This window comes from Mauremys reevesii, linkage group 9 (assembly GCF_016161935.1).
Source record: "Mauremys reevesii isolate NIE-2019 linkage group 9, ASM1616193v1, whole genome shotgun sequence".
In the NCBI taxonomy this organism is placed as follows: Eukaryota; Metazoa; Chordata; order Testudines; family Geoemydidae; genus Mauremys; species Mauremys reevesii.
Window position 1 is genome coordinate 1,999,540 of NC_052631.1, and position 13,178 is coordinate 2,012,717.

Below are 13,178 nucleotides of genomic sequence, written 5' to 3' on the forward strand. Positions count from 1 at the left end.
GCAAATGAAGCAGAGCACACATTCCTTTGTTTAGGACAGCCATGTTTGCCAACTTTCATTTGAGCAGGGCTGAGGGGTTTGGAACATGTGTTACCACCACCATCCAGGGGAATCTTATAACTTCACATGCAGTGTTGCCACACGTTTTATCAGGATGATACTGACCAGCAAATTTTGAGTTTTCAAATTATACCTTACAAGACATGCCTTGTACAAAAATGATAACAGTAGTGTATAGGGTGTGAACATGGGTATATCCTGTCACTGGATATTAATTGGTAAAACAGGAAATTTACCTCATACTACCAATTCTGCAACCTTTCCATCGTAAACTGACTAATCAAAATCCCGCCCGTTGTGGATTCAGGCATATCACTGAGCTCTACAAACAGACAATATTAATCAGAGCAAAGACCTAAAGTGAACATATAGCTCCCATTCACCTTGCAGGACCTGAGAAGTTTGTGATGTCTTTTTCATGCTTGTATTTCAAATGAACAGATGGAAGAATATGCTGACCCTTCCCTTACACACAAATCCTACAGAGATTTATAGAGATTGATAGCTTTGTATAGATTTTTTGAACCAACCTATAGAATTTAATAGAAAATGATATTCTTGCTATGGGACTATATATAAAAAAAGAAAGAAAAAGAAAGGATTTCACTCACCATTTAAGTCAGCAGATATTTTTTCTCTGTAATCCGATTAAGCTTTTGGAGAATGCTGTTGTTTTAACTACTATTAAATTCCATAGGACTTTCCCATAAGGATTTGGTGATTGTTTGGGGACTAAGCTTCCTAGGAGTCCAGTCACCTAGAAACCTGTGTGTGCCAATAGTGTGCACTTGTGTGAGCCATAGAATCACAGGTCAGAAGGAATCTCGAGAGGTCAGTCCTCACCTCCCCTATCCCAGTGAAGAGATGTAGGTGTCTCCAATCCCACACTGCTTAGTAAGAACACAGGTCTCTGTTATGTGGGTCTGGAGCGACCGACCAAGCTATGGCCAACACCGCCCGCTAGTGAGGGGTGCGCTGGATGTCACAGGGTGTCAAATGCCCTCTGCTCTTAACAGAGGCAGGTAGATTTCTGCCTGGGTGCCGCCTGTCCAGGTTTCCTTTGAGGTAGCTGTTCCGGGTGCTCAGTGCTCATGGCCAGCGGTAGGCTCAGGCTCCTGCAGGAGGTGCCGGGTTTTTGTGCCTCAGAGGTGGCAGCCCTGTGTCCGGCTGGGTGCTGGGGAAGAGGGGGAGGGTGGCAGGGTGCAGAGCAGGGCGGGTGGCGGTGGGGGCTGCTTTGCGGTTCCGCCCCGAGAGCCGTCGCGGGTGCCTGGCTGGGCGCGCTCCCTCCTTTTCGGTGCCTGCCCCGAGGCGCCTCCGGCCTGGCTCTCCCGGGGGCTGAGAGCCTGCGGCCTGGGTGAAGTTCCTCCTCCCAGCCACATGGGACAGGCCCCGTGGCGCGGACAGGCCCCTGCTGCCTAGGCCGGCCTGGCGGAGCGTGGCAGGCCGCAGGCTGGACGGGCAGCCCTGGCTGCCTCACAGTCCTACACCTGCCTCCTGGTCGCCAGCTGCAGCAGCAACAGCACCGCCCCCTCCGACCCCAACAGCAAGCCATGGGTGGAGCATGTACGGCGGGGGCGGGGCTGGACCCTGGGGCTGGGGGGGCAGAAGGGACACGGTGTGTGGGAGTGGGAGAGCCAAACCTGGTGTCGGGGAAGGGGAGGGACAGGTCCCCTGGGGGGCAAATGAGGGGGGAGGGGGGATAGGATGGTGGGGACACAGACAGGCCCCTGGGTTGGGGTCGGGGGAGGGAACTGTGTGGGGGGTGGAGAGAGAGTGAGGGTGGGGATTTGTGGGGGGGGATGGATGGGGGGGGGACAGACACAGGCCCCTGGGGGGGGACTGTGGTGTGTGTGAGAGGACAGGGCCTGGGTGGGATTTTTTTTGGGGGGGGGGAAGGGAGACAGGACTTGCAGGGACAAGAGGGGAACAATGCGTGTGTTGGGTAGGGAACCAGGCCCTATGCTGGCAGAGGCATGATAGAGACAGGGGCTGGGTGGAGAGGCCAGAAGCTGGAGGAGTTGAGGCACAGGACATTATGGGAGTGCCTGGAAGGGGTGTGTAACAGACAGACAGGGGTCATAGGGAGGAAGGGAACCAGGAGTTTTGGGAGTAGAGATGGATTCAGGGAGGGGAGTAATCTGCAGGGAAGGAAGGGGCAGTGGGGTGGGACAATGGAATAATGCGCCTTTGTGGTTTGTGTGGTGGGGAAGAGTCCAGTGAGCCTCAGTAAAGAGGGTGAGAGAATCAGGATGTGGGCTAAGAAATAAGGAGAGAAACAAAGCAGACTGGGGAAACATTAGTACAGTGAGGGGAAAGGAGGAGAGAGAGCAATGAAGGTGAAGATAGGTGGAGGCAGGCAGCAAAAATATAGTTATTCACATGCTCACATGTGGGAAACAATGGCATTTGAGGAGCTACAGAGACAGAGGCTGCTGCATGCACTCTCACTGGAACTGCTGTGCTGGCCGTACAGAACTGTGCTGAGGACAGTTGGACATAGCTCTCTGGCACTATGCAGAAAGGAGCTCATTTGTACTCACTTTGGAATTGGCCTTTCAGTGTCAGTAACAGTGAAGTATTGGCTGCAGAAATCCAAGTGGGCACTTTGTGAATCAGCAAATCTTCCCAGTAGTTGTTGGTTTGCAAAACACCAGCCTCGGAGCTACTGTGGGGTGGGGAAGGAGCAGACTCAGGGGGTGAAAATCTTGGCCCTATTAAAGCCAGGTTTGTTCACTTTAAACAGAACTGTAGCTGTTGAGTTATTGTACAGACACTTACCCAGGGTCCTGAGTGCAAGGGACGGACCATGATAAAAGCATTACTAGCTACAGCACACATAATAGGTGATTGTCAGAAGTGTGGACCAAGCATAAAGCAGACTAATGTACATGTAAATCCAAGGTGCAATTGGAGAAGAAACCTGGGGACTAGAAAATGCAGTCTCTGTTGGAAGAATAATTTTTTAACAATAGAATGTCATTATGACTACAACAGCTTCCAGGTTATCAAAGTAGAAGGACAAACAGGGAAGATAATGAAGGATCATAGAAAGGTGCTCAGGGCTCTGTGTATGCTTAAGAACCACACTATGGGACATAAGGCAGGAAAAAAAATTGCATCCTTAATTATGTATATGGCATCCAGATACTACATTGATAGCACACTAGAAATGCATATACTATTCAGAATCATGAAAAGTCTTCCTAACTTCAAAGGGCTTTCTGTGCTTCAGGGTGGATTCCCCTGAATAACACGGAGCTCCTGTACAGATACTCTCCATTGCTGCAGGACAGCTAGGGCTTTAAGGCTCTGGGACTCTAGCTGAATTAGATATAGGTAGAAGTGTTACTGTGACAGACCAGCTGGCTTATGACAGTGAAAGCTATAGGATCAAGCTAATTCTTCAAGTCTATATAGCTGGAGGGTTGCGAATGGGCCTTTCCTGCCATATTAAGTATGTGATACTGCCTGGTTTTGGTGGAGTTGGTGCATATTTTGCCTTAATTTTAATACATGTTTAGCTGACACACAGTTTCATCTCCCAAGCTGAAGATGGGGTTGTTTATAGGGGGTGTATTAGCTAGAGAGTCTTTGCAGCTCTTCCCTTTAAAACAAGTCTCAATGTCAAACCATTTCAAAATAATGTCTTGTCTTTGTCCCACAGGAGATATTTGGCTACAAAACTCAAGGCTGCCGGAAAGCCATGTGCATTGCTGGATACATCTTTTCCTGTGGAGCTCTTCTCCTTCTGTTTTACTGGAAGCCAGCATGGGATGTGTGGGCAAACTGCATCCCATGTAACTTGCAAGAAGCAGATGTCATATTGCTTAGAACAACAGTAGGTGCCCACTGTAATGTGTCCTTTTAACTGGACGTCTTATTAATTCATAGAAAGTTTTCACACACACACACACTTACTGAAGCACCCCTTCCTATTCTCTCAGTGTGTAATAGCAATTTTTTAGTATTTTCCAGTGTAAATACTTGAGTTCAGATGTGCACTGGCAGGGATAAGTCAGGCATTTGAGGAGCCCACTAACTCCAAATCATTTCCATACAGACATTTTCAGAGAAAACAATTCAAAAATATTGTGCAGAAGTTATGGTTACACTAACTAGAATTCAAATACTTTAACACTGAACATTAGACATCTTGTGTACACTGCATATCCCCATTGCTTAACCACTAGTGTTAGAGGTAGGTCTCATTCCAATATGATTACTGCAGAATTCTGACTTCTTCTAGATTTGCTTACCCTACCTACACACAAGAATGCAGAAGACAGGACACAACAGAGGGGTCAATCCTAACAAATATGGTTGAACCCGTCTTTTGTGTAATGCATGTGACTAATATCATGAGAGAAACTCTTTAGGATTGAATTTTAGAGAGCTGTATCCACTTCCACTAGTTATATCAGTGCAAACACCTAATATGCATTTGATCCCCAATATATGCATTACTTCCCTAATACAGATGCACTTAAAACAATTAGTAACTTACTGCATTGTTGTAATAGTGATTAATAACTGACCACACTAAGCTATATTGATTAAAGCACAATTTTTACTGGGTTAAGTGCATCTGTATTAGGCATTTGCACTGGTCTAATTAGATCAAATTTGGGGGAGGGATATCTCAGTGGTTTGAGCATTGGCCTGCTTAAACCCAGGGTTGTGAGTTCAATCCTTGAGGGGGGCCACTTAGGGATCTGGGGCAAAAATCAGTACTTGCTCCTGCTAGTGAAGGCAGGGGGCTGGACTCAATGACCTTTCAAGGTCCCTTCCAGTTCTAGGAGATTGGTATATCTCCAATTATAAAAAAAAGTTACACTGGTTGTGATTTTCTACTATAGTGAAGCCTTAGTAATACTGCAGCCCTCAGTTTGGGAAACACATGTTTTCCAGGGTCAGGAAGCATGATTAAAATGGGTGATGTTTTAGACCTAGAATTCATTAGGTGAAGCAGACCGTAATGAAGCTCTCTGTTCTTGGCTCCTAACCAAAAGTTCTGTAATTATGTACTGCCAGTCTCTGCCATGGCTTTACATAGAGACCTACACTAAGAATGTGTCATTCCTTCAAAGTACACTGAACTTTTCTTTATTCCTCCAGGATGAATTTCAAAAATACACCAGAAAGAAGGTGACCTGGATCGATTTGTCCAAATTGAATCTATCGGTTAGAGATACATCAGATAGTCTCTTCATTGCTGACAAAGATTCTGTCATAAACAGAGCCATAATGAAGCCAGAATTAAAAGTAAGTCATGGATGGATGTATACAGTATGTGGTATTAGATGCAGAGGCGGATGAAAGCTCTTATCTCAATTTCTTCCTGCGGCTCCCATTAACTTTAACTGGAATTATATCCATGCATCAAGGAAGAGAACTGGTCCTGTAATACAGTGAATTGGGGTGTTCTAAATGGCATTTGTGCCCATAGGCACCGACTTCCCCTCTTTTCCTTGGGTGCTTGACCTCCCCGCCTCTGGCCTCACCCCCACTCCACCCTTTTATGAGGCCTTGCCCCTTCCCAACCCTTCCCTGCCCCCATTCCAACCCCTTCTCCAAAGTCCCCACCCCAACTCCTCCCCCTCCCTGCCCCTATTCCAACTTCTTCCCCAAATCCCCGCCCCGGCCCCGCCTCTTTCCCGCCTCCTCCTCTGAGTGCGCCACGTTCCCATTCCTCCCCCCATCCTGAAGCATGCAAACAGTTATTTGGCAGCAGCCAGACAGGAAGCGCTGGGAGGTAGGCGGAGTAGCGGGGATGTGGTGCGCTGGGGGGGGGAGAGATGGGGTGGGAGGAGAGCTTGGCTACTGGTGGGTGCAGAGCACCCACTAATTTTTCCCCGTGGGAGCCCCAGCACCAGAGCACCCATGGAGTCAGCACCTATGTTTGTGTCATTTGGTTTTGCAGGTCAGAAGCATCCAGGTACAGAAAATCCGGTATATTTGGGATCTCTCTGTGAAGCAGTTCCAGAAGGTGGGGTGAGTTTAATCACTCGTTACAAAGTTCTTTCCAGAAGCAAAATTCCCTTTCAGGACATCATTGTTTGAGCTCTCTCATGGTTATCCTAGATCGCTAGATGACAGCAACTCATGTTACGACATACATCACAAGTTTGGAACTGGTCTGACGAGAGAAGAACAGAATATCAGGTACAGTCCACAGGATTTCCAGTCTTTTCGGTATTTCAGATTTAAATAGGCATATGGGCCCAGTTCTTTTCTTCCTTACTCACATTTCACATCAGTTTATTGCCATTTACTTCAGTAGTAATGTAAAGTGCACTGATGACATTGAGAGGGTGGATAAAATGAATGCAATTTGCACTCTGAGGAGTATAGTCACAAATGTCCTCAGTTACAGTAATGTAAATCTGGAGAAACGCCATTAACTCAATGAGGTTAGAATTGGCCCTAAGAATGGGAGAAGAAGGGAGGGAGGTGCTGCCACGTTTCACCAGTCTACCAAGCCAGGCTCACAGCAAGAGTCAGTGGTAGATCAAAGACTCTTTTTGACTTTTTATAAAACTTTGCATGAGTTGCATGAGACAAATGAACATTGGTCTCAGTGTAATTCCCCCTTGGATTCAATAGCTTCTTGATAGACTTCTGTCTCATTCAATCATCTGTGTTCTTGATATTACTTTTAAGATATGGTTTTACCATTATTTTATAATGCCTTTTTTTGTGTATGTGAATTCTTAGTTACATCAGAGGTCTGAACTGAAAGAGCTGGGGACCTTCTATAGGGGCATATGCCAGGGAACTTTGTTTCTCTGATATTAACCAATTCATGATCTCATACAGGAGGTTAGTGTGTGGGCCCAATGCCATTGAAGTTGAAATTCGCCCTATTTGGAAGTTACTTTTTAAAGAGGTAAGCTGCATCTCTATTTTTAAGTCGTGTTATTTGAATCATAGAAGATTAGGGTTGGAAGAGACCTCAGCAGGTCATCTAGTCCAAGCCCCTGCTCAAAGCACGACCAACACCAACTAAATCATCCCAGCCAGGGCTTTGTCAAGCTAGGCCTTAAAAACCACTAAGAATGGAGATTCCACCAGTTCCCTAAGTAACCCATTCCACTGCTTCACCACCCTCCCAGTGAAATAGTGTTTCCTAATATCCAATCTAGACCTCCCCCCACTGCAACTTGAAGAGATAGCTCAAAAACATTTTGAGAGCAATATTTCATTTTTCTACCCTGGAATTCAGCAATTGATGCCCTAGATCAGGGGTGGCCAACCTGAGCCTGAGAAGGAGCCAGAATTTACTAATGTACATTGCCAAAGAGCCACAGTAATACATCAGCAGCCCCACATCAACTCTCCCACCCTGCTCCCAGTGCCAATCAGCACCTCTCCCTCCCTCCCCACACCTCCCAATCAGCTGTTTCGTGGCGTGCAGGAGGCTCTGGGATGGAGGGGGGGAAGCGAGGGCCTGGCAGGCTCAGGGGAGGGGCAGGAAGGGGTGGAGTGGCGGGAGGGCCTGTGGCAGAGGCAGGGGTTGAGCAGTGAGCACTCCCCCACCCCCAGCACATTGGAAAGTTAGTGCCTGTAGCTCCTGCCCCGGAGTCGGTGCCTATACAAGGAGCCGCATATTAACTTCTGAAGAGCCAATGCTACATGGTACAGTCCTCCCTTCAGTTATGCCAATTCCATTCCTTTAACTACAATGAAGTTATACTGGTATAACAGAGAGGACAATTTGACCTTTTATGTACAGTTAAAAAAATGGTTAGATGGTAGATTAAAAAAGAAAAATGCGATTGCTGGGTCTTGTTCTGATCTCATTGACACTGTGGTATAAATCAAGAGTAACTCCACTGAGTTACATTAGTGTAAAGCTTCTGTAAGAGAGAAATCAGGACTATCCTACATATGAGCACATCCATATAGGGTGTAGCCACACTACTACAGATTATGAACTCATTGTATCTCCTATGATGAAGCAAACATGAGCAGTACCTTGATGAGAGACCAACCACCAATAAAGCATAGGTTTCACAGTAAGTGGTGTTGGTGACTGAGTACTTGTCACTGTTCCCTCGGGGTCAATACTAGATTGTTACCCATCATGGTGTGAGGAGTCACCATCTTTAAGACAAGGTGTACAATTTTAGGTTTGATCATTAATAATCCAATAGCACTTTTTGCAAGGATAGAGGTTAGCCTAGCATCCTACATTCTGTCTCCTTAAATTCCCCTTGTCAATTGAAATACAGAAAGTATTTTTGACTTTATATCCTAAACTATTTGTTAGTAATGCTATGCCCTGCTAAACAGTTGCTGTTTCTCTGTAGAAGTGACTACACTCAGTATTGAGTGCAGGAATTGTAATGCCCAAGAGAACTCCAGGAGAGCATTTTAAAACAGGCTATTGAATTTGAACTTTGCACTTGCATCAAAGTGTGCAGCCTCCTGTGCGATGGTTTTTAGGACTGTGCCTCTAGGCAGGTCTCTGAAAGGTGTGGTGCTTTGCTTTGCTTTGCACAAGGAAGTGTTAGTGAAGGGGTGCCCTGGTGATACTATTGGCCAGGATACTACGGTACTGGCTAAGCGTACATCTTTGTTTTGCTCCTGACCCTTCATTCCTTAGACCTGGATGAATATTTGCAAAAATGTGTTCCCATAATTTTCATTCAGGGGTTAAATTTTTCAGTAAATTATTTACTCGGTGCTAGCCTTATGCAGGCAAAGATCCCATTGTCTTCAGTCGGTATGTTGGCTATCCAGAATGGAGTCTTTAGTTTAATGAATGAAGAGAGGGCTACTATCTAGACCACTTGAGACGACCAATTCATTTTGGAGAAATCACTGCACAGCCATCAGAAAACAACTAGTTCTGAGCCAGATCAAGTCAACAAGATGGAGGTGAAAGCTATCAGTCCCCTGAACCACCATGGAAGAGTGTTGGCTTGCGACAAGCACCACAATTCTGTTTTAAATTACACTGAAAAGATTTCATGGAATCTATAGTGAAACCTTTTCATCTTGTCCCACATGTGAATGACAGCTGAACAAACTGTGGATTTCTCCTGACTGTGTGATATATTTGTGTTTGCAGATTTTAAATCCCTTTTATGTGTTCCAAACCTTCACTCTGACTCTGTGGTTGAGCCAAGGTTATGTTGAGTATTCCGTGGCTATCATAATCTTATCAGTCATTTCTATTGGCTTAACCGTGTATGACCTCAGACAGGTAAGGCTGCTATTCATGTCATCAATTTCCCAGTTCAGCCAACAGTAATAATTTAATTTGTCTCAGACACAGAATAAGAAGCAATTTCTGCACTCTGTCCTTTTGATTAGCTGGTATTATTGCAGATTCCACAAATCTACTGAAGATTAGAGTTGGGCCATCCATGAATGTTGTATCCAGCTTGGAATTTCCCCAATGTGCAAGGCGGTGCAGAGCCTGCAAATAACAGGCCTTAACATAAAAAAAGTGGCATTAGTCTTAAATTCTCAGACAAGTTAATACATCTGAGCCTTTTAGACACATCTACACAATAACTTAACTTTACCTCAGTCATTCTCTGAGGAAAAGAATATTGTGTTTTTCAGATGAAGCCACAAAAATGTTCAGAGTTGGCCTATGCACACAAAGCTAACATGCTTATCCAAGGTTTACCTGAATTGCTTCATTTAGTCTGCATACCTGGCTTAGAATTTATGAATTCAGTCCTATGAGGCACTTGCACACTCAGCCCTTCGCAGGACCAGGCTGTTTGTGAGACAAATACTCCCAACATTTCAGGCACGTTCGGCCTTCAAGTCAGGCTAAAAGTGCAGAGAATAGCCTCTCTCCTGTTATTTCAGAGCTGCCAGCCATCTTGGCCAGGCAGAGAACTCTGATTGCAAAAAACTACAACAAGAAAAATAACTCTATTTTCAAAGCTCAAGGAACAGGCAATTCAGGCATTTGGGACGAGGTTTGGCCAGGTGGTAAAGTGGTTTAATTTGCAGCAGTTTGTCATTCCGTGGTTTGCAAACTGAGTGATGTAAGTGCACTGCTGAGGTGGCAGTGGAAGGAGGAAGCAGCAGGAAAGTCAGCTTTCAGGAAAATAAAGTACGACTTCCTACTGACTGTCATCCTGGTGCAAGGGACACAGGATTATCATTTCAACATGTGTAAACCATGTGTAACTTAAACTACAGTGTGAGTCACCAACGAAAAATGGCCCTACATCTTTTACATCTGACCTCCACTGAATTACTAATTCATGTACTTACAAGAATTGAATCCTAGAGCAGGTGATAGTGGGCTCTGCCCTGTTCATCCCACCCCGGAGACTGATGATATATTGTCCTTGCTGGAGTAGATTATGGCACTGAGCTACTTCTATTTTGTTACTGTCCTAGCTCAAATGCACAGCACAAACCTCACACAGGTCTAAGCAAGCATACAGTTGAAGCAGCACCAGGGTTGCTTTGAGGGACCTGCCATTTCAATTGGTGTGCGCATCCAGCAGTCCAGCGCACCCAGAACACAAACAATGGCCTAGCCAGTGTTCTTGGGCAAGGTCAAAGTTCAAGCTTTTAGCATGAAGAGTGACCGGTTTTTGAGCCACAGGGCCCTCTTCCAACTGGTCTGAAGTTTTCATAAGAAAAACACTGATTAAGAAGCCCACACCTATGACTAGATTTTATAAGTAACTTTTAAATTAAGGTGACATATCCCACTACAATACTGTACACAGCCCAAACCTCACCTCATCAGGTTTATAACTCTGGACATGCAAATTGCTAAATTGGATTACAACCAGCCACCTGCCATGTAGAGATACCTAGCTAAAGTGACCAAAAGTCTAGATTCTGTTTCTGTTTTTTTGCAGTGGTAACCTCTGTAATAACTGGATATTTACACTCGGTTGTTCTATTGAGCCTCTTCTAGAAGGGAAAAAAATGGACCAGCATGTGGAAATTCACTACTTAGGGATTGGAAATGTCATTGAAAACAGAGCCTGATTCATTTCTTAGTGTTGCAAAGAGGAATAATTTTACTGATGTGAAATTGACATGAGTGGAAAATCAGGCCCCAAAACACTGTACAGCTTGTTTTGCTGTCTAACACATTTCCTGATTGGTAAGGAAAGCATAGGGAGTATGACTCTTACCACTTATAATCCAATTAAGTTCAGTTTCACTGTTATGAAGCTTATTCTTGATCATCGAAGTATAATGTTTTGCTTGGCACAAGTATTAATATTTCAACACTTAATTTGCTACCCAATCAACAGCAATCTGTGAAGCTGCATGACCTTGTTGAGGAACACAACAAAGTCCAGGTTACAGCCTGCACAAAGGACGAAGGTGAGCGATGTCCAGTTGGCCTTCTTCCCCTACCCCTTCTAATTCAATAGGGGGTTAAACACTGCATTTGGAAGTACACAGACATACTTAGGCTTATCTGCTTGCAGATGTATTTCAGTATCAAGAACAAATTGGGTAAAGTAAATCCATAGTCCAGTGACTAGGATGTTAGCCATGGACACGTGAGACCAGGGCTCAATTCCCTGCTCTACTACAGGCTTCCTCACCTCAGTTTGTCTCGCTGCACCTCGGGTCTCTATCTGTGTGATGGGGATTACACCCTACCTCCCAGCGATGTTGTGAGGCTGAGTCCATTAGGGATTGTGAGGTGCTCAGATACAGTGGTAATGGGGCCTATAGGTACCTTAGGCAGGTCTCTTATCCAAAGCAATTTATAGACATTAACTAATTAAGCCTCAGAACATCACTTCAAGTTAGGCAGGCAGACAAGTGTCTTCACTTGTACCACTGTAGATCCATAAGTGCGGTTCCTCCGAAACCAAACAATGGAGTAAAGCAGTTTGGTTGTGTAGTGCAGGCTTTAAAATGTTCCTGTGGATCATAACCTGTGTCTAAGTGAACACTCACTTCATTTTATATTTTACTATAGGTTGCAAAAAGCTGGAGTCTCGTTATTTGGTCCCAGGAGACATCCTTGTTTTAGAAGGAAAGAAGCATTCTTTGCCATGTGATGCTATCCTGATCGATGGAGGCTGTATTGTAGATGAAGGCATGCTTACAGGTATAAACTTGGATTTTGATTTGTCTTTTGTCTCCATGCAGTACTTTGCTCTCTCTCTGGAGATATGTTTTTATCAATTCTGATTACAAATGGTTTATCTTATATCAGAATGAATTGTTGCAAAATAAGGAAAGACGGTGTTTTGAATAATTTGCAGTCTCCTTGGGAAGAGCTTCTGATTAGTTCTAAACTGCTCAGCATAACTCAGTTTCTTACTAAAAATGAAACCAGATCTATGTAATGTATTGTCAGGAACAGGAAATACAGCAAACATTAAAAACACAAAAAATTGTTTTTAAATGCTCGGTTGTTGTAATGTGCTCTGTGTGGGCAGACAATGATACACACACTTCAGCAGCAGAACACAGTGTCACACATATACTCCTAGCTACTATAAAACTGTGTCTATCTGAGGGCAAAGTTTGACCCAAGTCTTTAGACTGAAAACTACCAGGGAGGTGTCTGAAGTGCTCGGATGTTAAAAATCATAGCCATCATCCAGTCCATTTATCTATTTAATAATTCTTGCTGATTGGGTATGTATTAATTGCACATTTCCTGAGTCTGATGGAATTTAAATACACCCTAACTGGAACTGTACAACATGATCTTTAGGTGAAAGTATTCCGGTAACTAAAACCCCTTTGCCCCATACGGAGAATACCAAGTCCTGGAAAACACACAGTGCAGAGGATTACCGAAGACACGTCCTCTTCTGTGGAACAGAGGTCATACAGACCAAGCCCACAGGCAAAGGACCAGTGAGAGCTGTTGTGCTGCAAACTGGTATTTATTTTTGATTTTACTGGTCAGGGTGGTGGGGACCAGATGGCCCAGGGGACACATAGTAAAGCTGTTCTCTCTACATCCCTGGTTCACATCCAGCCCGTGTCAGAGACTGAAAGTTATTTATTCCCAACTGATGGTTGTGTTTTGGTGGGTCTCAGTCTAGTTCCTAGTGGACAGGGGCCCACCATTCCAACCCACTGGTGTTACTGGACTCCCTTGATGGCAGTCTCAGTACATAGGCCTGGGTTTGTCTACCTCACAAAAC

At 44.8% G+C, this 13,178-nt stretch overlaps 1 protein-coding gene across 1 annotated transcript in view; it reads left to right on the plus strand.

Annotated features, from left to right (window-relative positions):
* Positions 1-1,495: 1,495 nt before the first annotated feature.
* ATP13A5 (ATPase 13A5) overlaps positions 1,496-13,178 on the plus strand; it is a 48,763-nt gene continuing 37,080 nt past the window's right edge. The window contains exons 1-11 of the mRNA XM_039489156.1: positions 1,496-1,623; positions 3,725-3,898; positions 5,176-5,205; positions 5,298-5,322; positions 5,981-6,051; positions 6,142-6,222; positions 6,877-6,946; positions 9,134-9,268; positions 11,310-11,382; positions 11,993-12,124; positions 12,740-12,910. Of these exons, the coding sequence (XP_039345090.1) occupies positions 1,622-1,623; positions 3,725-3,898; positions 5,176-5,205; positions 5,298-5,322; positions 5,981-6,051; positions 6,142-6,222; positions 6,877-6,946; positions 9,134-9,268; positions 11,310-11,382; positions 11,993-12,124; positions 12,740-12,910 (964 nt within the window). The 5' untranslated portion in view covers positions 1,496-1,621. The remainder of the gene's footprint in view (positions 1,624-3,724; positions 3,899-5,175; positions 5,206-5,297; positions 5,323-5,980; positions 6,052-6,141; positions 6,223-6,876; positions 6,947-9,133; positions 9,269-11,309; positions 11,383-11,992; positions 12,125-12,739; positions 12,911-13,178) is intronic.